This window comes from Poecile atricapillus, chromosome 16 (genome assembly GCF_030490865.1).
Source record: "Poecile atricapillus isolate bPoeAtr1 chromosome 16, bPoeAtr1.hap1, whole genome shotgun sequence".
Lineage (NCBI taxonomy): Eukaryota > Metazoa > Chordata > Aves > Passeriformes > Paridae > Poecile > Poecile atricapillus.
Window position 1 is genome coordinate 12,436,119 of NC_081264.1, and position 21,348 is coordinate 12,457,466.

At 60.6% G+C, this 21,348-nt stretch overlaps 2 protein-coding genes across 8 annotated transcripts; one reads left to right on the forward strand and one right to left on the reverse strand.

The window, feature by feature from the left end:
- The first annotated feature begins 1,498 nt into the window (after positions 1–1,498).
- NEFH (neurofilament heavy chain) lies at positions 1,499–7,101 on the forward strand. Its single transcript, XM_058851114.1, has 4 exons — positions 1,499–2,298; positions 3,504–3,703; positions 4,380–4,504; positions 4,808–7,101. The coding sequence occupies exons 1-4, from the start codon at positions 1,506–1,508 to the stop codon at positions 6,606–6,608; spliced, it is 2,919 nt and encodes a 972-aa protein (XP_058707097.1). The 5' UTR covers positions 1,499–1,505; the 3' UTR covers positions 6,609–7,101.
- Positions 7,102–7,929: 828 nt separating this feature from the next.
- On the reverse strand, positions 7,930–21,197 carry THOC5 (THO complex subunit 5). 7 transcript variants are annotated; one of them, XM_058851441.1, is made up of 21 exons: positions 21,083–21,197; positions 20,233–20,344; positions 19,854–19,934; positions 19,343–19,486; positions 18,670–18,783; positions 17,988–18,085; positions 17,262–17,408; positions 15,512–15,626; positions 14,958–15,090; positions 14,079–14,156; positions 13,856–13,896; positions 12,551–12,650; positions 12,305–12,413; positions 10,498–10,599; positions 10,308–10,404; positions 9,941–10,055; positions 9,077–9,180; positions 8,909–8,996; positions 8,679–8,794; positions 8,338–8,528; positions 7,930–8,140 (listed from the first exon to the last, which is right to left on the reverse strand). In XM_058851441.1, the coding sequence occupies exons 2-21, from the start codon at positions 20,326–20,328 to the stop codon at positions 8,077–8,079; spliced, it is 2,133 nt and encodes a 710-aa protein (XP_058707424.1). In that variant the 5' UTR covers positions 20,329–20,344; positions 21,083–21,197; the 3' UTR covers positions 7,930–8,076. The 7 variants fall into 7 exon arrangements, with proteins under 7 accessions (XP_058707424.1, XP_058707426.1, XP_058707427.1 ...); XM_058851443.1 differs by having other exon boundaries at positions 19,911–19,934; positions 21,083–21,196; XM_058851444.1 differs by having other exon boundaries at positions 20,293–20,344; positions 21,083–21,194.
- Positions 21,198–21,348: the final 151 nt, after the last annotated feature.

Sequence of the window (21,348 nt, forward strand, 5' to 3'; positions counted from 1 at the left end):
GTGTGTTGATTGGCTGAGATCACTGGGCCTGGCTGCTGATTGGCTGAGCTGTCAGTACCTGTCCACATGTTGAGTTCCGTGTGTGCTGATTGGCTGGGCGGTCTGTGACTGCTGATTGGCCACTGGTTCATATGGGCTGACTGGCCGGGCTCTCTTTGAGTGGTGATTGGTGGGATGGTACCGAGTGCTGATTGGTGGGATGGTACCCGAGTGCTGATTGGTGAGATGGTACACAAGTGCTGATTGGCTGGGTGGTCTGTGCATTCCCAGGTTCCAAGGGCTTTGGGGGGGGTCACATCCCCCTACCTCATCCCCATCCCCATCCCCATCCCCATCTCCATCTCCATTCCCATCTCCATCTCCATCTCCATCTCCATCTCCATCCCCATCCCATCCCATCCCATCCCATCCCATCCCATCCCATCCCATCCCATCCCATCCCATCCCATCCCATCCCCATCCGCATCCCCATCCCCATCCCCATCCCCATCCCCATCCCCATCCCCATCCCCATCCCCATCCCCTGTAATCCCCATCCCCATCCCCATTCCCTGTAATCCCCATCCCCATCCCAGCTGGGCTGGCAGACCCAGCCCTCCCATCCCCTCCCTGCCCTGGTCCCCAGGGGACCCTCCCAGCACCCACCCCCCCCCAGCCCCGGTCAATGCCTGATCCCGGGGGGACACAGAGTGAGGGCCCCACCCCAGGGTCGCTGCCCTGGCATCCCACCCTCGGAGGGGGTGTCTGTGCCAGCCGGGGGTCCCCCCTTTCTTCTTCACGCCAGGGTGGGGACCTGCTCTGTACCGGGTGCTCCCAGCTCCCTTCCCAGAGTCCCACTCTATTCCTGGGGATCCTGCTCTATTCCCAGGTGTTCCTCTCTCTGCCCAGGGAATCCACAGTCACATCAGGGGGCTCCCCACTCCCTTTCCATGGGGTCCTCGCCCTGTTTTCACAGGTCCCACCTCCCTTTCCGGAGATCCCACCGTCTATTCCTCTTATCCCCCTCTCTGCTCGAAGGATCTATGCTCGCTTCAGGGGCTCTCCACTTCCCACTCTGTCCTGGGTTGTCCCTGCTCCCTTCCCGGAGCTTCCATTCCCTATTCCCAGCGGTCCTGCTCCCTGCCCGAGGGATGTGTTCTCCCTTGAGGAGCACCCTCCTCCCGTCCCAGGGGTCCCGTTATCTTGCCCGGGGGGTCCCGTGCTCCCTTCGGGAGCTCTCCACTCCCTTCCCGGTGCTCCTGTTTTCTCCTCCCGGATCCCGCCGTGCCCCAGAGTCCCCGTTCTCCTGCCAGGGGGAATCCGCTCCTTTCTGGTGCGGCTCCCGCTCCCCACCTGGGCGTGGCAGCGGGGTCCCCCCGCACCCGCGGGGCTGCGGCGGCGGCGCGGGGCGGTGCCGGTGCCGGTGCCGGTGCCACCCCCGCCGCCGGTGGCGGGGCGGAGCGGCCGCCCCGAGCGCTATAAAGCTCTGCGGCCGCGCCGGTGCCGCAGCGAGGGCGGGGGTCGCCATGAGCCTGATGCTGGAGACGCTGCTGGGCCCCCCGGGGGGGCTCCGCAAGGAGCCGGGCCGAGCTCCCCCGCGCTCCGCCGCCTCCAGCGGTTTCTACTCGTGGCCGGCCCCGGTGGTGGGACGGGCGCGGGGCGCGGGGGGCGGCGGCGGCAGCGCGGCCGCATCCTCCACCGAGAGCCTGGACTCGCTGAACGGCGAACCGCGGGCGCGCAACGAGAAGGAGCTGCTGCAGGTGCTGAACGACCGCTTCGCCGGCTACATCGAGCGGGTGCGGGCGCTGGAGCAGCAGAACCGGGCGCTGGCGGCCGAGGCGGCGGCGCTGCGGCAGCAGCAGGCGGGGCGCTCGGCCATGGGCGAGCTGTACGCCCGGGAGCTGCGGGACATGCGGGGCACCGTGCTGCGCCTGGGCGCCGAGAAGGGGCAGCTGCGGCTGGAGCGGGCGCGCCTGGCCGAGGACGTGGCGGCGCTGCGGGGAAGGCTGGAGGACGAGGCTCGGCAGCGCTCGGAGCTGGAGGCGGCGGCCCGCGGGCTGGCGCAGCGCTCGGCGCAGGAGGAGCGGGCGCGGGCGCCGCTGGAGGAGCGAGCCCGGGCCCTGCGGGAGGAGGCGGAGCAGCTGCGGAGGCAGCACCGAGCCGAGGTGGGAGCGCTGCTGCGCGGGGCGCGCCCCGAGCTGCCCGCGGAGCCCCCCGCGTCCCTGCGGCCCGGAGTGACCGCCGCTCTCCGAGACCTGCGCGCACAGCTGGAGGGCACGGCCGCCCGCAGCACCCTGCAGGCCGAGGAGTGGTTCCGCGGTGAGCGTGAGGGTGTGGCCGCCAAACGCGTCCGCAGCATCCCCGTACCTCCCCGGGGATGTACCCTGGGCTGCCGCCCCCCGGGATGCGGTTGGAGCAAGGGGAGCGAGGGAGTCCCCAGGGATGCGGGGACCCCCCGCTTTCTATATCGTGTTAGGCTGCCCCCACCCCGGGAGGTGCAGGGACCCCTCCCACCTCTACTGTGCTCCTGGAGGGTGTTGGGATACCCCAGAGGGTGCAGGGACCCCCCATATATTGTGTTGGGGTGGGCATTAGTGCCCCCCCCCAGGAGTGTGCAGGGACCCCCCGATATCCAGCGCCCTGGGAGGGCTTCAGGGTGACCCCACCCCTGCCACCATCACCTCCAGTACCTGCGGGAGCGCTGCCCGAACCCCCCTCTGTCCCGCAGTGAGTTTCGAGGAGGATTCCAGCATCACCGGCCCTGCACCCCGCAAGTTTTAGGGGTGCCGGCCCCCCCGATGCTGCAGGGTGTTGTGCTGGTCCCTCTCAGCCGGGGTGAGGCCGGGGCTTTGCAGTGCTGGGGGGGCGGTACCGCATCCCTGAGGCGGGAGGGGAGGGCAGGGACGGGCCCTTCCTGGAGGGGGTGGAGGGGACGCTACGGCCCGGGGGGCGCGGGGTGGGGTCGGCACCGCGGGCAGAGCCCCCCGGTTGCGCGGGGCGGCTCCAGCACCGGGGACAGCGGCGGTTCAGCACCGCGGGCAGCGGCAGCGCCGAGCCAGGGGAGCCCGTCCCGCGGGGCTGGGGCTGCTCGGGAGCCGCAGGATCGCTGATCCCCGTTCCTGTCCCCTCATTCTCTGCCCCTCCTCGTCCCCTGGGGTGTCCGCAGGGCGCTGCGGCAAAACCCCCCCGCCCCGGGCCGGGGTTGGCGTGTCTGGGATGCGGCAGGGAGGCAGCGCCGTGGGGCAGGGGGCTGTGACACAGCTGAAGGGAGGCGGGGGCTGCAGCGAGGATCTGCACTGGGTGAAGTCCAGGATGGCAGAAACACCCCCGAGCTCGTCTTGCCCGTCCTCCTTCACCTCCCGGCAGAGCTGGAGCGAGAGGTGGGGAAGGCAGAGCGCTCAGGGAGCCTGGGACAGCTCTGCAGAGGACAGGGATGTGTGGCATGGACAGGTTTGAGTTTCCCCAAGGAGGGGAGGCTTCAGCCTCCTTCCCTCCCGCCCTGCAGCTTCTCTTTTCCATTGCAGTGAGGCTGGACAAGCTCTCGGAGGTGGCCAAGGTGAACACGGATGCCATGCGCTTGGCCCAGGAGGAGATCTCCGAGTACCGCCGGCAGCTCCAGGCCAAGACCACCGAGCTGGAAGCCCTCAAAGGGACCCAGGAGTCGCTGGAGAGGCAGAGGCAGGACTCGGAGGAGCGCCATCATGCAGATGTCCTGTCCTACCAGGTACCGTGGCGCAGTGGGCAGCAGCCCAGGCTGGGGAGGAGCAGTGCTGGGATTTTGGCTTCAGGGATGTGAAGTTGTTGTGGCAAATGCTCGGGGCAGTGTCAGAGCTGGCCTGGCCCAGCCCACAGGGATCAGGAACCCAGAGTCAGAGCTGGTGTCTGGGCTCTTGTGGCTCTCAGCACCCCTGGAGCTGCCCCACAGCTCTGCCTGGCACTAAGCTGCCTGAGGATGGTTACAAACATCATGGAAGTGCGTCCAAACATCCTGTCCCCCAAACCTGGGAAGTGAGGGCTGCCTTGGTGGCCTTGGACTGAAGTGCTGTCCCCATCAGCCTCCAGCTGCAGTTCAATTTCCACTGGACTCACCCAAGTCCTGGGAGCATTCCCACAGCTTGTCCCTGCTGGAGGGAGTGCTGGGAGGGGCTCAGCTGGAGGGCAGCTCCTTGCTCAGGGTGTGCAGGGCTCCTGCCAGGTCCCCCAAAGTGACTGGACACCCTGGCACCACCCCTGGCTGTGTCCCCTTCCCTGTGTGTCTGCAGGAGGAGGCGGCTGCAGACTCCTCCTCTCTGCTGGTGCTGGAGACCAGGGGACCCTTTAGGGGTGCTCTGTGTCCCCCTGCTCCTGGGGACTGTGCCATGTGTCCCCCTCTCCCCAGTTATTGCTCTGTCTGTCCACAGGAAACCATCCAGCAGCTTGACAGCGAGCTGAGGAACACCAAGTGGGAGATGGCAGCTCAGCTCCGGGAGTACCAGGATCTGCTCAATGTCAAAATGGCCCTGGACATCGAAATTGCTGCCTACAGGTACAGGGGGGGGCAGGGGAAGGTGTGGGGGGTCTCAGACAGGTCTGCTCAAGGTCCCTTGTTAGCACCAGGGCTCTTTTTGGTGGCTCCAAAGCCATGGTGGGTAATGTCCAGTTGGGTGACTCAGTGGTGTGTGGAGGGAAGGGAAAGGAAAGCTGCTCATCCCAGGCCACAGGAGCAGGAGGATCATCCAGGATGGAGCAGGGAGGGGGACAGAGCTGCAGGACATTGCTGGTAGCTCCCGGTCACGGGAGGGGATGAGAAGCCGTCACTGAGTGCCCTGCTCTGATCTCTCCCTGGCAGAAAGCTCCTGGAAGGGGAGGAATATCGGCTGGAGACTGGCATTGGCATGCTCTCCTACCCCGAGGTGGTCCCCAAGCCCCCCAGCATCACCACCAGCATCAAGGTGAAGAGCGAGGAGAAGATCAAGGTGGTGGAAAAATCAGAGAAGGAGACGGTGATTGTGGAGGAGCAGACAGAGGAAATCCAGGTGACTGAGGAGGTCACAGAGGAGGAGGAGGCTGAGAAAGAGGCTGAAGAGGAAAAAGCTGAAGAGAAGGAGGAGGGGGAGGAAGAAGAAGAGGAGAAAGCTGAAGAAGAGGGTGAAGAAAAGGCCAAGTCCCCAGAGAAACCCGAGTCCCCCACAAAGGAGGAGGCCAAGACCCCAGAGAAACCCGAGTCCCCCACAAAGGAGGAGGCCAAGACCCCAGAGAAACCTGAGTCCCCCGCAAAGGAGGAGCCCAAGACCCCAGCAGTCAAGTCCCCTGAAAAGCCCCCGACCCCCTCCAAGGAAGGGGCCAAGACCCCAGTTGTGAAATCCCCAGAAAAACCTGCAACCCCCTCAAAAGAGGAGGCAAAGAGCCCGGCTGTGAAGTCCCCAGAGAAACCCCCAACCCCCTCAAAGGAGGAAGCCAAGACTCCAGCTGTCAAATCCCCTGAAAAGCCACCAACACCCTCAAAAGAGGAGGCCAAGACCCCGACAGTGAAGTCCCCAGAGAAACCTGCACCTCCCTCAAAGGATGAGGCCAAGACCCCAACAGTGAAATCCCCAGAGAAACCCACACCCCCCTCAAAAGAGGAGGCCAAGACCCCAACTGTAAAGTCCCCGGAGAAACCCCCGGCCCCCTCTAAAGAAGAGGCCAAGAGCCCGTCTGTGAAATCTCCAGAGCCACCGGCAACTCCCTCAAAAGAAGAAGCCAAACCCCCATCTGTCAAATCCCCAGAGAAGCCCCCAACCCCCTCAAAGGAGGAGGCCAAGCCCCCAGCTGTGAAGTCCCCAGAGAAGCCCCCAACCCCCTCAAAGGAGGAGGCCAAGCCCCCGGCTGTGAAGTCCCCAGAGAAGCCCCCAACCCCCTCAAAGGAGGAGGCCAAGCCCCCGGCTGTGAAGTCCCCAGAGAAGCCCCCAACCCCCTCAAAGGAGGAGGCCAAGCCCCCAGCTGTGAAGTCCCCAGAGAAAGTCAAATCTCCTGTGAAGGAGGAGGCCAAGTCTCCGCAGAAGGAAGTGGCCCCAGCCAAGGAGCCGAGCCCTGCTCCGAAGGAGCCAAAGGCCCCCGCCAAGGAGGAGCAGCCCAAGGAGGTGAAGGCTCCCTCCAAGCCCAAGGAGGGTAAGAAGGAGGAAGCTCCCAAGAAGGAAGTCCTGGCCAAGGCAGAGGAGAAACCCAAAGAGAAGGCGGCTGCTGTGCCAGAGCCTCCAGCTCCACAGGCCAAAGAGACCAAGCCAAGCCCCAAACCCGCTGAAGAGGGAAAAGCCGAGGAGGCTCCAGCAAAACCTCAGCAGGAGGTCAGCAAAGCAGCCAGCAAGGAGGCTGAGAAGCCAAAGGCTGAGGAGAAGGTGGAGGAGCCCAAGAAGAAAGTAGAAGAACCAAAGAAGGAGAAGGTGGAGGAGGCCAAGAAGGAGAAGGCAGAGGAGGCCAAGAAGGAGAAGGTGGAGGAGCCCAAGAAAGTGGAGGAGCCCAAGAAGGAGAAGGCAGAGGAACCCAAGAAAGTGGAGGAAGCCAAAGCTAAAGCAAAACCCAAAGATGAGCCCAAAGCCAGTAAGGAACCCCCCAAAGTTGAGGCTCCCTCCAGCAAGGAGGGCACAGCCCCAGAGCCAGGGAAGAAGTGATGGAAGAGTCCCAGGCGCCCAAGGCACCTCCGGGCACGGGAGCTGCTCCGCTCCCTGCGATGGCTGGGCCCGGGGTGGGACCCCAGGGACCCCCAGGCCAGGCTTTCCCTTAGCAATAGGTCCGTGAGAGCCCCTCGGGTGGGCGACTGCTTCCCTCGCAGAACGTGATACTCGCCGAGCGCCACATTTAAACACTTGAATTATAACCCAGGAGAAGAGGAGGGACCCCCAGGGGAGCCCCACCGCCCTTCTCCTCTTAAGTGCATTTATTTAATGTATGTGCAATGGATGGATGAGTGCAATGCAGAGCTGTAGCTGCTTGGGGGGGGCTGGCAGGGTCCTGCCCTGCCCTGGGGGGTGACAGTCCCTCTGGGCAGAGCTGGGAGAGGCTGGGAGCTGCTGGAATGCTCACAGACACACACGGTGCACCAGGAACCTCAGCCCACTGATCTTTGCTTTCTGTGCAATAACCAAATAAAAGTGCTTACGGAAACACCCTGGCTCTGCTGGCTTGTGCTGGGGAGAAGACAGGGAGGGAAGGTGGGAATGCAGGGCTGGGATCTGTCACCCAGGGCTGGGTGACATTTCCAGAGGGGAAACACAGCCCACAGCAGGCACAGAGGACCCTGTGTCCTGAGGATGGAAAGGGGCAGCCCTGCTGCGCTTCCCAAAGTATTTCAGTGTGTTTTTCCCCTTCCTTCTTTTTTTAAAGCGTGGCTCCCGAGGGGCTGGGAGAGCCTGGTTTAACCCAAGGGCTGCGGCACAGCCTGGCACTGCAGCACTGCACCGAGGGCAGGGGCTGGGGGGAGCAGCAGAGGGGCTGCCAGCCCTCCTGGGGGACAAATCACTCCCAGGGGAGACACAGAGAGCCTGGGAGGAAGGAGGGACAGTGATTTTGGGAGAGGGGATGGAACCCCCACTCAGCAGTGCCAGGGAGGGGGCACATCCCAACTCCCTGATGCCAAGCTGGGATGCTGAGATGTCCCAACCCTCATCCTGCCTCTCCCAGGACCCCGCTCTGCTCCCCTCCAAGCACAAGGAGCAGAGAAGCCCCCCGGGATGCAGGGATTATGCCAAGTGGGATGGCAGCCAACTGGCAAGGACAGGCTGGGGCTGCAGTGCGGGCTCTGGAAAAGGACTATTTTTAGCCACCTCAGTTTTTAGCCATCTCAGCTCCCCAGTGCCTGTGGTGGGGAGGGATGTCAGGAGGCAGGGAGTGTCCCTGGAAAGGTTGTCAGAGCCCAGGGATGGGACACAGGGCTTGCTGCAGCCCTCACAGGTCTCTCATCCCAGCCCTCTGCACAGACAAGGAACCCACACATTTTTTTCTTTAGCTCAGTTTAATCCCTTTGACTACAAAACCTTCAAACAAAACCCAAAATATTGTAAAAGGAGCAGAAATGTCAGGATGGGGACACTCCTCCCACAGAGTGAAGGATTCCCATCCCAGAACGATACCCAGGGCTGCTCAGCGATGGCTGAAGAACCCCTGGGGGTAGTTGAACTTGAAGGGTTTCAGGCGCAGGGGACCCCTGGAAGAGAAGAGGGAGAGACTGTGACCCACGGGGAACAGGAACATTCCATGGCACCCACAGGAAATCAAATCCTGGGCTACTGCCCTGCTGTGGGGGCAGATCCCTCTAGGACAGGCTTCTAGAGGGGCTCCACAGAACAGCAATGCCACCACCAGAGTCCCTGCCAGCAGCCTCAGTCCCCAGGCAGCTCCCACCTGACCAGGCGCAGACACATCTTCTCCTGGGGGAACTCCTTGGGCCCCTCCACGCTGGGATCGTGGGGCTCTGTCTCCAGGTACACGTCCAGCACCATGCACAGGCGCTGCAGCTGGTTGGTGAGGAGCTGGTAGCCAGGTTTGGGCCCCCACAGCTCCTTGTAGTAGACATTGACCTCCCTTTCCATGGCCTGGAAAACAGGGATGAGGTTGGCACGGGCTTGGAGCTCTGCTCCACATTCCCAGGTGGGTCCAGCCACCAGCTCACCCCAACACTCCCTTTTTACAGACTCAGAAGTGCTGGGGACACCCCCAAAAATCCAGTCCCCAGCCCACAGTACCCGAATGTTGTCGTCGTTGCTGCTGTTCCGCTCTCCCTTCCAGTTCAGGCACAGGCTGAAGACAGGAGGCAGCGTGGAATAACCAGGATTCAGCACCACAGCCGCCTGGAGCTTGGCTGAGCAGGGAAAAGGTGTCACTCACAGGGCCTCCAGGTGGATATCCATGAAGACTCCCAAAAGCTGCCCTGGGATGGGGATTGGGAATTCCCAAGGGAAGGAAAAGTGCCCACCTGTTCCCCTCTCTATCAGGGCCATGTAATAGAGGTGAGTGTCTTCAGCCAAGCCAGCCTCTATCACATCCTTAGTGTAGGGCAGCTCCTAAAGAGGAGGAGGAATGATGGCTGCAGTGCCATGTGGGAGCTGGAAGGGAAGGATTCAGCCTCGTGCTCAGCACTTACAGCATAATCCTCGTAGGGAATGGCAGTCCACTTCACCAGGCGTGAGACGATTTTGGTTGGGAAGAGCTGCTGGCACTCGCTGGACACCGGCACAACACCGTGCTCTGAAAGCAAGGACAGGGCCCCTGAGCAGGGCAGGGCTGGGGACACAGCTCTGTCACCATCCTGCAGTGGGGACACTCCCAAAGCAGGACCTGGGGATGATGTTGTCCTTCAGCAGCTCCATCAAGTGCCCAGCATAGGATCCCACGGGATCCCACAGCATCCTGCAGCCCCACTGGATCCCTGGCCTGCAGCCCCACTGGATCCCTGGCCTGCAACCCCACTTCATTCCTGGCTCGTGATCCCACTGGACCCCCGGGCTGCTTGGCAGGCACACAACATGCATGGTGTGCAGTTCACCTCCCACCACATCCCAAACCACTTCCCAGCGCTGGCATGGCCATTCCCAAAGAGGTGCTGGGTACTGAAGGGGCAGAACCTTCCTCTGGCACCCAAAATGGGCAGTCCCTTCATTCCAAGGGCTGAGGGAACAACTGAGAATGCTGAGGGTGGCACTGCCACCCACCAGAGGTGACATCAGCCAGCTGATGTCTCCTCTCCTGTGATTGCTGCTGTTCCACTCTCCCTCCCAGTTCAGGTCCTGGCTGAAGACGGGCAGCAGCTTGGAATAACTGGGATTCAGGACCATGGCACCTGGCTGAGCAGGGAAGAGATGCTTCCCTGCATCAGGACCCTGCCACTGCACCCCTGTCCCCAAGGAATGGGCAGGACCCTGCCACTGCAGTGCTGGCCCCAAGGAATGGGCAGGACCCTGTCACTGCAGTGCTGGCCCCAGGGAAGGGTGGGGAGCCCAGCACTCACCCAGGGATGCAAACTGCTTGTGCAGGGCCAGGCGGGACTGCAGGCGGCTCCGGAGCAGCTTCACCGTCAGCTCCATGTGGCTGGCACTCAGGGAATTGTCAGCAGCCACCGTGTGCTGTGGGCAGGAGGGATGTCAGGCCAGGAGCCACACCCCCACAGGGACAGGCTCCCAGTGTTCAGTGTCACAAAAAGGGCTTGGACTATCAAGTGTGACATGAAATACATCAGCATGGCCCCCACACACAGCCAGCCCAGCTCAGCCTGTCCCAGCCATGGTTTGGGAGCAGCTGGTGCCAGAAGAGGGACTGACAGGACCCTAAATCTCAGCCCAGTGTCGTGGGGGAGAGAGGAGGGGTTTGTGCCATGCCTGAGGCTGATCCTTGGGGAAATGCAGGCCACCCAGCTTCTGCACCCACACGTAGGGGTGTCCCAGCTCTGTCATGTAGTCACTCAGGGTCAGGATGCTGTGGGGACAATGAGGAAGGGTCACATCAAGCCAGGGAGGATTTGCTGTGCTGGAGCAAGGATCTAATGGCAATGGCCTGGGTGACACTCACCCCACTTTATCAAACTGGAACTGGTTGGCCGGGTTGGGCGTTTTCCTCCCGTGGTCCCCTGGATAGAGGCAGTTGAGGAGGGAGTCTGGGGAGAGCAGGTCCCTGGCAGAAAGAGGGGAGAGGTCAATCAGCAGCAGTCTGGGCTCTTCACTCCTCCATGAACAGGCTTCAAGCCCAGAGAAGGGGATTATGAGCTTTGTGAGTTCAAGACCAGAATGACTCTCCCATAACTCCACTCCAAAAGGAGAGCTGTCTCCTCCCTGCCTGGAAGAAGATGGAAATCACAGGGCACCAGCTCCTGCTCATCCAGGAAGCTGTTCCCTCCAGTGCCATAAAATTCCTCATGTCTGACTGTACACACAAGACCAACCAAGCACAAGAGGCTGTGTAGGATTTGGGGTCTGGCTCAAGGCACAGCCTCCCTGGTTTGAGGTAACACGGCCAGAGGAAGCAGGAGTGAGGGAATGCCCTGCACAGGATCTCCAGCCACTGTCACAGAGGGTTTGGGGTGTCTGCAGCAAGAAGAGAAACCCAACAGGATGAGGAGGCTGCATATGGGACAGGCTGGGAGGCAGCACTTGCTCCCAGGCAAGCCCAGACCAGCCTCTCCCACCTCCCTCTTCCTCAGGCACCTCCTGTCGCAGGGAGAGCCACCAGAGAGCTGGCAGCTGGTGGGAGCTCCCTGGGCAGGCTCCCAAAGATGCCACTTCAGCTTTTCCTCACACCAATCAGGCTCCAGCAGGCTCTGGGGAGCACTGGGAGAGGCAGCTGCATCTCTGGAGCTCAGGACAAGGTGACCTCAGCAGCAGTCAGGTGAGGGAGCTGCCAGGCTCTGCCCGTGGGAGGGAGGCTGAAAGTGTCAGCAGGACAGGCTTTTCCCCAGTTCCTGACAGCTCTGGAACTGCTGAGACATTCCCAAACTCCCTGACTCTGGCTTGTCATGGCTGAGGAGAGGGGGAGGAAGGTGCTTGGGCTGTGCAGGACTCCTGGACCCACGGGGGAAGAGGGGCCCCTGCCTGATGAGCTTTGGGCTGTGTAGGGTTCCTGGACCCCATGGAATCACTGCCTGATGGGCTCCAGGCTCTGCAGGGCTCCTGGATCCCATGGAATCACTGCCTGATGGGCTCCAGGCTCTGCAGGGCTCCTGGATCCCATGGAATCACTGCCTGATGAGCTCCAGGCTCTGCAGGGCTCCTGGATCCCATGGAATCACTGCCTGATGGGCTCCAGGCTCTGCAGGGCTCCTGGATCCCATGGAATCACTGCCTGATGAGCTCCAGGCTCTGCAGGGCTCCCAAACCCCATGGAATCACTGCCTGATGAGCTCCAGGCTCTGCAGGGCTCCTGGATCCCATGGAATCACTGCCTGATGAGCTCCAGGCTCTGCAGGGCTCCCAAACCCCATGGAATCACTGCCTGATGAGCTCCAGGCTCTGCAGGGCTCCCAAACCCCATGGAATCAGTGCCTGATGAGCTCCAGGCTCTGCAGGGCTCCTGGATCCCATGGAATCACTGCCTGATGAGCTCCAGGCTCTGCAGGGCTCCCAAACCCCATGGAATCACTGCCTGATGAGCTCCAGGCTCTGCAGGGCTCCCAAACCCCATGGAATCACTGCCTGATGGGCTCCAGGCTCTGCAGGGCTCCTGGATCCCATGGAATCACTGCCTGATGGGCTCCAGGCTCTGCAGGGCTCCTGGATCCCATGGAATCACTGCCTGATGAGCTCCAGGCTCTGCAGGGCTCCTGGATCCCATGGAATCACTGCCTGATGAGCTCCAGGCTTGCTGCCCACAGCACTCTCCTTACCCAGCACTGATGGCTGTGGTCATCTCCATGGCAGTGGTCACCTTGGCTTTCACTGTCATGATGTTGAGGTTCATCAGGTAGTGGAAGGTCAGGTGAAGCACGTTCTCATCTGCCCACACAGAAGGGGTGACATTGGTGCCTTCTCCAGTTCAGAGAAACCCCTCCACACTTTCAGCTCCCCCCAAGGTCCCCAGGGTGCTGCTGGGGTCAGTCCCTGAGCTGCTGGCACACCTCAGAGCCCCTCACCTTTGCACTTCAGGTCGAGGGTGACTGACAAGGGGTGTCTCTTCAGCATCTCCTTGCGTTTGTCATCCAGCTGCACGCCCAGGGTGGGCCTGCGCCGCTTCTGGGGGGGCAAAACAGCTGTCAGAGCCTTCTCCTGCTCCTCACCAACCCATGGACCTCCCCAGCCCACAGCTCTTTCCCTCCAGTCCAGTTCCAAAATCCCCCAGCAGCACAGCCACAGCTGCCCTGGGGAGGGACAGGAGCAGGAAACCCTCACTCAGCTCCAGTTCCTGTCATTCCTTCAGCTCCAAGGAATGTCTCCACTCCTGGGAGACAAAGCCAATGACCTGCTGGCCCAAAAGCTTTCCCACTGCAAGAGGCAGAACCCAGAATCACCGAATCCTTTGGGTTTGAAAAGCCCTCTGAGAGCATCAAGTCCAACTGCTCCTGCAGCACTGCCAAAGCCACCAGTGCCCCATGTCCCCAAGTGCCACATCCACAGGGCTGTTCAATCCCTCCAGGGATGGGGATCCACCCCTGCCCTGGGCAGCTGTGCCAGGCTGGACAGCTCTTTCAGTGAGGGAATTTTCCCAAAATCCTCCTCTGGCAAACTCTCCTCTCCTCCTGTCCCTGTTCCCTGGGAGCAGAGCCCGACCCTCCCCGGCTGTCCCCTCCTGGCAGGGAGTTGTGCAGAGCCAGAAGGGCCCCCTGAGCCTCCTTTTCTCCAGGCTGAGCCCCTTTCCCAGCTCCCTCAGCCGCTCCTGGGGCTCCAGCCCCTTCCCCAGATCTGCTCCCTTCCCTTTACCCTTCCCCACAGAACAGCTCCATGCACTTGGCTCTGCTGCTGGGTGGTGGGAGTGGAGACCCAGAGCCCCTTCAGGCTTTGCTGCTGGGAGCAACCAGCACCTCCAGCCTGTCCTCAGCATCCAGCAGGAATTATCTGTAGGAGAAACACTTCCTCCAAGGAGTGCTGAACAAGCCCTGGTGCAGAGAATGCTTTTGGCACAGGATGGACACGAATCCCTCCCTGTTGGACACCAGCTCCCTGCCCTCAGGCTATTTATACAAAGTGGAGCAGCTCCAGCCGGAGAGCTGCAGGGCGGGATGGGACACGAGAGGAGCAGCTCTGTACCCTGGCTGCTCCTGCATTTGGGACACCAACTGGAAATGGCAGCTCCCTCCTCCCAAGAAAGGTCAGGATTTGACATCGCTGCACTTCCACACACACTCACAGCGTAAAGGGGCAGTTCCCAGCCCCAGCTCTCCCAGTACCTCCCCTGATGCAGTGCTGGGAGAGGACCCAGTGGGGACAGAGCTGTCCCTTACCGTGGTTTGCTCCTCCTCTGCGTCGGAATCGCTCTCATCATCTGTGCACAGAGAGAGGGGTGTCAGCAGGGACTGCCCAGGGCTCAGCTCTCCCACCACCAGCAGCACCAGCAGGGATTTTTCCAAGCCCATGGCTCCCCCTGACCCCCTCTCCCAACAAAAGCAGGATCCCAAGAGCTGCAGACACATAGGAACAAGTCCCCAGGGCAACACCAAAACTCACCCTGCGAGTCCTCAGGTGGCTTATAAAGGGCCTTGGCTTCCTCCACACTCCCTTCAATGGCCACCACCAGCTTCTTATCTTCAGAGGAGACAGAAAAACTGTGTTAGGAACCCCATTCCTGCTGCAAAGACAGTGGGCAGAGCAGCCCTGCCCCAAAACCTCCTGATTCCTGGTGAAGGAAGCTCCAGTAAAAGGCCAGTGGGAAGAGCCTGGAAGGTTCTGGGAGGCCACCATTGAGCTGGATCTCCTGGGCAGGATGGTGTGAGAGGATGGAAAATGCTGGATTTTGAGGGACTCTCCCTGGAAATCGTAAGGGCCAAATCTTTATTAAGAGCCAAGAGACGTTGGGGTCTGGCTGGGACAAGCAGGGACTGAGGAGTGGTGACACCATGGCTGCATCTGCACAGGTGTGCACAGGCCAGTGGGATTCCTGATCTCATCCAGGAAATCTCTCCCAACTCAGGGAGGCTCCAGAAATCCCCATAAAATACAAAGCTTCCTGAGGGGATGAAGGTTTCCAGGTCAGCTGTGGGAATGGCCTCTACAAGGCCTGAGGTCCCCCATAGGTGGCACAAGGCAGGGGGTCACAGCTCTGGGGAAGTTGTGACAGCTCACAGGCTGCAAGGACATCCCTGCTGACCTTGGGAAGGGGGGAAGGGGTGGGAAGGGAGCTTCCCAAGCACTTCTTCCAGCGAGGCAGCTGAGCAAACAAGGTTTCAAATGCTGCTGCCTCACTGCGCCGTGGGGCCACCCCGCTGCTCTGCGCTCAGCAGAATCCAACAGCAGAGCAGACAGCAGGGAAAGATCCCCAAAAAGTGGTGATTGCTGCAGGCAGGAGTGAAATGTGGCCTGTGGGGGGCATTGCCCCTCGGTGCTCACCACAGGCCTGTCCGTAGGCGCTGGCTTGGACGAAGAGGACGTAGAGAGGCGGCGGGAGGTGCCGGGCGGTCTCGTACTGCTTGTGAGCCTGGTCAAAGGGCATGAACAGGTACTCCTGGACAGGCAGGGAGGCCTGGGGAATGACAGGAAGAGCCTTCATCACTGGGAAGGGAACAGCTCATCCTCCTCACCCTGAGAGAACAGGAGATGAAGCCAGCCCAGCAGCGGTGGTGCAGGGTTAAACATGGAGAGTCCCAGGAAAGGGCTGGCAGCTGCCTCTGCTGGGAAAGTTTTGGATCTGGAAATAACCCAGTTCCTCCTCCTGTTCTTCCCTCCCAAGGCAGTCACAGGGGGCTGGAACTGCGTGGGGCTCTCCAGGGAAAGGCCCATTTAGCAGCTCCTGCAGCTGCAGCTCTGCAGGAATTGCCGCATAAATAAAGAAGGAGACTCAGGATCTGCCCCTCGCCCACCCCGAGTGGGAATGAAACATCTCAGAACCCAAAGCAGCCCAGGAGCTGCCCCTCGGACTGTGACCTCCTGCAGGGCTCAGGTACCTGCATGATGCTGTTGAGTCGAGGCTGGAGGCTGCTCAGATATTCCTTCTTCACCTCGATCTCCTTCAGGATCTTCTCCTTGCTGGTCAGACACTCCTTGTACTTCTCTGCCAGCCTAGGGGTGGGAATTCTGTCACTGCCACACACCACAGCCACAGCTCTAAACCTGCTGAGATTCACCCACCCTGGATTAACCTGTCAGCATTCCTGCCCTGACACAGGGAACCAGGAGAACTCAGACACGAGGCAAACACAGAGCTCCTAAAGCCACGGGCGAGTGGAGGCAGGAAGGAACTGACTGGAGATGGAAAACAAACAAGGAAAAGGTGAAGCTCAGCCTCGTGCTGTGCTCCATGGAGGGGAACTGGATCTTCCCTCAGGAGATCTGCTCCCACAGCAGCTCTGCTGCCAGCAGCCACAACCCCTCCAAGCTCCCTGAGAGACTTTGTCACTTCCTATCTCCAGAGTCACTTCATGTCACACAGACAAGGTTCAGTAGAGAAAGCCCAGGAAAATGCAAGCCCACCACGATGCTCTGAGCCCTGGATGCACTCGTGTTTAGGGAGAGCACAGCAAATCTCCTTATTGCTGTTGACTGCAAGCCCTTTCCCAGCAGGAACAGGGAATCTGGGTGTGGAAGTGACCTGCTCAGGACAAGGGTCCTCCAAGGGGGAACAGACCTGACTGTGCAGAACTTGGATTGTTTCCAAGCAAAACTGTATTTGTGAGTGTGAATGCACATCCCAACAGGCTCCTACACATGCTCCAGTGAGCTCCAGTGTTCACACATCTTCCCAAAATAGAGCTACTGAAACCACTCCAGAGGCACCTCACACAAGGTGGAGAGGAATCCAAAGCCAATTCAATGGGGTTGCACAGCTGAAAACACCAACATCAATCATGGACAACCCCAATAACATCAGAAAATGCCCAAAGCACCACTGGCATCTGCTCCTGAGCAGCTGAACAGGCCATATCCCACCTCAGCAGTGACTGGAGATGGACAAGAGCATTCCTTAGACACCACAGTGAGGACTGGGAATTCCAAGGCTTCTCAGCAATTTAATGTGCAGCTGAGGGTCTCCATGAGGTCTGCAATCATCATTTTTAAGCACAACCCTCTTGTGCCACAGGCAGAGCCAGCTGGAGGATCCTGGCTGTGCCTTCCAGCCAAGTTTTAGGGAAAGGATCTGGGAAAAATGAAGCATGAGGGGTTGGAGGCACCCAGCACCTCTCACTGTCTGCCCTGCTGAGCTGCCCTCAGGCAGCACCAACCAGCATGTTCCAACTGATCTTTCCAGAAGGTGTTCCTGGACACTGCCTGGATGTTACCCAAACACAGGAATGCTGTGTCATGCTTGCTTTTCCCAGGGGGCAAGAGTCAGGGAGCAGCTGAGCCCTGGGACAGCAGTGACGCCAGCAGCAGGACATGGGGCTGTGCCATGGTTGGCAGCTCCACACCATGGCATGGAATGGCAGCAGCTCCAGCCAGGATGGGCTCCCTTTTCTCCTTGGATCATCAGGCAGTGGCAGAGAACTCCCTGACCTATGGAACAAGGATCCCAGCAAGCCCAGCTCTGCACAGAGGGAATCTGCCAGCCGCACAATAAATGCCTGTTCCACACTGATCCAAGAGGCTGTGAAAAACTTCATCCCTACACTGGCTCTCCCAGCAGCTCTGGGTGTCTGCCCAGATCCCTGGAGCACCCAGAACTCCAGCTGGGAGTGGATGGGAACACCACTGACCCACCTCTTGCGCTGCTCCAGCTCCCAGTCCAGGCGGGCCAGGGTCTGCTGGTGGGGCTCGGTCAGGGTGATGGCAGGGCGGCTGATTTCAGGGGGGGCCTCTTTGTAGAACTCCTCCAGGCTCACCAGCTCGATCTCCTCATGTTTGGATCTGCCAGGACACATGGATCAGACCAGGAAAAAGTGCCCAACGTGTCCCACAGAAGAGCATCCCACTGGTGCTTCCTGCCCCAATTCCCCTCTGCTCCTGAGCCACCACCATCAGTGAGCTGAACTCTTCTCCACTGTCTGTGCCTAAGGGGGCTCCTGGAGAGCTGGAAAGAAACTCTGGATAAAAGCCTGGAGTGACAGGACAAGAGGAAGTGGATTCCAATAGCCAGAGGGCAGGGATGGATGGGATATTGGACAGGAATTGTTCCTTGGCAGGGTGGGCAGGCCCTGGCACAGGGTGCCCAGAGCAGCTGGGGCTGCCCCTGGATCCCTGGCAGTGCCCAAGGCCAGGTTGGACAGCTTGGAGCAGCCTGGGACAGTGGGAGGTGTCCCTGGCCATGCCAGGGGGTGGCACTGGATGAGCATTCCCACCCAAACCATTCCCTGATTACAGAACACCTGGAGCACCCACTCTGCTCCCACAGTGAACTAGGGGAACGTGGGAAGAGCTCCCAAACACGGGAATCACCCACCCCTCCCAGACACACCAGTACTCCCTCTGCTCCCTGGCCACACTCACTTGAACTCCAGGCACTTGGTGATCTCTTTCTGCAGGTGCATCACCTCGTAGAGCAGGTTCTGGAGCTGCAGGTGATAGGCATCCACCTTCTGCTTCGCCTGAAACACGGACACAGAGCAGGGATGGAGAAGGAAAGACACCCCAAAGGTGTCACCAACACCCCATCACTACATCAGCTTGGGACAGCAGGTTTTGGGGTATGCAACAATTTGGGGGGGGAAGAATGACATTTTTAAGGGCTGGAGAAGCAAAGGATTGTGACATGAGACTGATCCTGCTCTTTCCAGTACATTTCAAAGCCAAGGCACAGGACAGGGCTCATTTGCTGGGGCACACAGAGTCCCCTCTCTGGGAACTCTGGGTATAGAGCCTCCAGGCCAATCATCCACCCATTTATACACCTGCACAGTCCCAGACCCTCAAAACAGAGTTTTCTGACCTCCCACTATACATGAGACAAAAAGCAGAGACTGCTCCTTCATTATTTACATAATTACAGCTGCCCTGCATCAGCAGAAGTCCATCAGGATCGGAGCCTCCCAACAATCCCTCAACTCAAACCCCACAACCTGGCTGAGGGGTAACTCCTCACAGCACACACACAGAACAGGCAGGACTCCCCCCATCTCTGACCCCACTAAATGCCAAGCTGCATTCCTCACTCCCAGCCCCTCCTGGGTACCTCGTGGGTCTGGTCCCTGCCCTTCTTCAGCCGGATGTGAGCCAGGCGGTTCAGCTTCTTCAGGGTCATGAAGTGGACGCAGCTCTGGACGCGCCGCTCGTCGATCTCGGAGGCCTGAGGGGCAGGAGAGGGGTTGGAAGCAGGAGGGATGGCTGGCACCATCTTTGCAGGGAATTCCTGCCACAAAAGGGGCTCCACGCTTTGCCATGGGGGCACATTTATGGCACTGGGGTTCTGAGGGAGCCTCCTGCTGCCACATCACAGGGCACTGCTGGGAATAACTGGGGTCCAGGCCCCTCCAAGAATCACTCCAGTCATTTTCCTCAGCAGTAGGAACAGAGGTGGTTCAGCCTGAAGCACCTGACATGTCCCAGGAGCCTGGGACAACGGAGGCTATTCTATTTCCAGAGTAAAAACCCTGCTCCAGGAGCCCAAGACAAGGGAAATGTTCCATTTCCAGAGCTCAATTCCCTGCCCCAGCAGCCTTGGACAAGGGAAGCTGTTCCATTTCCAGGGGCTCAATTCCCTCCCCAGCAGCTTGGGAAAGAGAGGCTGCTCCCTCTCCCTGACTCTGCCCAGGAGACATCACAGCTCCTGCTGCCTTTCCTCTGGGATTAACGGGGAAACACCAAACGACAAACACGTTACACCACACATGGAGGCCTTTCCTCACGTTTTCCTTGATGCCCCGGCTCTTCAGCTCCTGGATCTCTGCCATGAGCCTCTGGAGCTCCTGGCAGGTCTCCCTGTAGAGCTCGTAGTCCTTGATGGGGTCGCGCAGATCCACCTCGCTCTCCTCGCTGTAGTACCTGACATCCTGCCAAGGCAGAAACACCTCCCGTGGCTCATCCCTCCCTCTGGAAAGGGCTCTGGGGGACAAGCTGCCATTTCTGGCTCTGCCCATGAATCCCATGGCTTTACACAGGGAGAGGACTCATTCCAACAACCCCAAACCCACCAGTCACTAAAACACCTGGCAATTTCAGGCTGGCTTTTATTGTGAATTTGAACTGACGCCGTTGAGGTGTCCTGTGCAGGGCCAGGAGTCAGACAGGAGGATCCTTGTGGATCCCTTCCAACTCAGGATATTCCATGATCTACATGACCACAGAAGATAGACCAGAAAGGTGATTCCTCCTCCCCACTCCCCGCTCTGGCTGATCCTACACTATCCTGCTGCTCACGGGAGGCTTTGAAGGCACCATGCAAATCCCTGAGGGATCTTCCAGCTTTGTGCTTACTCTCCAGAGGAGTGTTTGTGTCTCCTGAAAGAGATGGAAGCAGGTTTAGGAATTCACAGCAGGACTTTAAGAGGCATTGGAAGCTGAGGGTCTCACAATTCATGGAATTCCAGAATGGATTGGGTGGGAAGGGACTTTAAAGCCCATCCAGTCCCATGGGCAGGGACATCTTCCACTGTCCCAGTTTTCTGCAAGCCCCGTCCAACCTGGCCTTGGACACTGCCAGGACGGGGCAGCCACAGCTTCTCTGGGCACTGTTTTCCAGCAGGGAAAGCCAGGCCAGCACAGAGGGGTGTGGGAGGGTCCCTGGGCAGGTCTGTACCTGGTCTGTGTCGCCCTTGCCCCGCTTGCCCTCGGCTGGGACCCCGTCTGTGCGGATCACCTTGGGCTTCCTCTTCTTGCTGGACTCGGAGGACATGGTGCTGCCGGCAGGGCTGGGGAGGGGCACAGGGGGAGTCCGTGGGGGCCAAACCTGCTCGGATTGGGGCTCCCCCCACCAGTCCTGCAGTGTCCCCCGTGCCTCCCTCCATCCTGCACCTCCCACTCCCTCCCAGCCCCCCAAGCCCAGCTCTGAGCCCCCCCAGCCCAGCGGGCCCGGGGTCTCCGCTCCAGCACAGCCCCCCCGGACCCCCCGCACCCGCTGAGCTCCCTTGGGACCCCGGCCCGAGCGCTCAGTCCCTCCCGGCCTCGGGGGCTGCACTGCCCCTGAGCCCCCAGGCTCCAGCACAGCGGGATTGCGGCTTCTGCCTCACCGCAGCCCCCAGACCCACAGATCCGGGACCCTTCGCTCCTCCAGAGCACCCCAGATCCCCCCACATCTATCCCGGGCTGTCCGCTCCTCCGAGCCCCCCGGATCCGGGACCCTGCACCTCTCCAGATCTCCCAGAGCCCAGCACATCGGGCCCAGAACCCTTCACTCCTTCAGAGACCCCCCAGACCCTCACGCTGGGGACTCCCCGCTCCTCCAGAGCCCCCCAAACCCCAGCATACAGGGCCCGAGGCCTCAGAGCTCCCCCTACCCCCCAGCACGGAGCCTTCCCCCCTCCAGACCAGGACCCTCCACTCCTACTGAGCCCCTAGCACAGCGGCCACGGACCCTCCGTCCCTCCCCAGGGGCCCGGGGCTGCCTCCTCCATCCCCTCCCGGGGTCCCGCCTCACCCCCGGCACTCACCGCGCCCTCGCTTCCGCGCCTCCCGGAAGTGACGTCACGGGACAACAAAGCGCGGCGCGGAGCGGCGGCGAGGCTGCCACTGCCACGGCCGCCCCCTAGCGGATCCCACACCCTGGAGGACCCAGCAGGGGGGGCGTGGCTTCTGCGGGGGGCGTGGCCAGCGCGAAGGGGGCGTGGCTTAATCAAAGGGGGCGGGAGGGGAAGGGCAACCCTGGGGGTGAGACCACACTGGGGGCACTGGTGGGATGTGGGGGGCTCCTGGTACA

What these genes read in the sequence shown, in the direction of transcription:
- NEFH (XM_058851114.1), top strand. Translation starts at nt 1,506, where the DNA reads ATGAGCCTGATGCTGGAGACGCTGCTGGGCCCCCCGGGGGGGCTCCGC. An exon ending in GGCCGAGGAGTGGTTCCGCG is followed by an intron (nt 2,299 to 3,503) that starts GTGAGCGTGAGG and finishes TTTCCATTGCAG; the next exon opens with TGAGGCTGGACAAGCTCTCG. An exon ending in ATCGAAATTGCTGCCTACAG is followed by an intron (nt 4,505 to 4,807) that starts GTACAGGGGGGG and finishes TCTCCCTGGCAG; the next exon opens with AAAGCTCCTGGAAGGGGAGG.
- THOC5 (XM_058851441.1), bottom strand. Translation starts at nt 20,328, where the DNA reads ATGTCCTCCGAGTCCAGCAAGAAGAGGAAGCCCAAGGTGATCCGCACA. An exon ending in GACTCAACAGCATCATGCAG is followed by an intron (nt 15,091 to 15,511) that starts GTACCTGAGCCC and finishes GTCATTCCCCAG; the next exon opens with GCCTCCCTGCCTGTCCAGGA. An exon ending in CCTCGACCTGAAGTGCAAAG is followed by an intron (nt 12,414 to 12,550) that starts GTGAGGGGCTCT and finishes CTGTGTGGGCAG; the next exon opens with ATGAGAACGTGCTTCACCTG.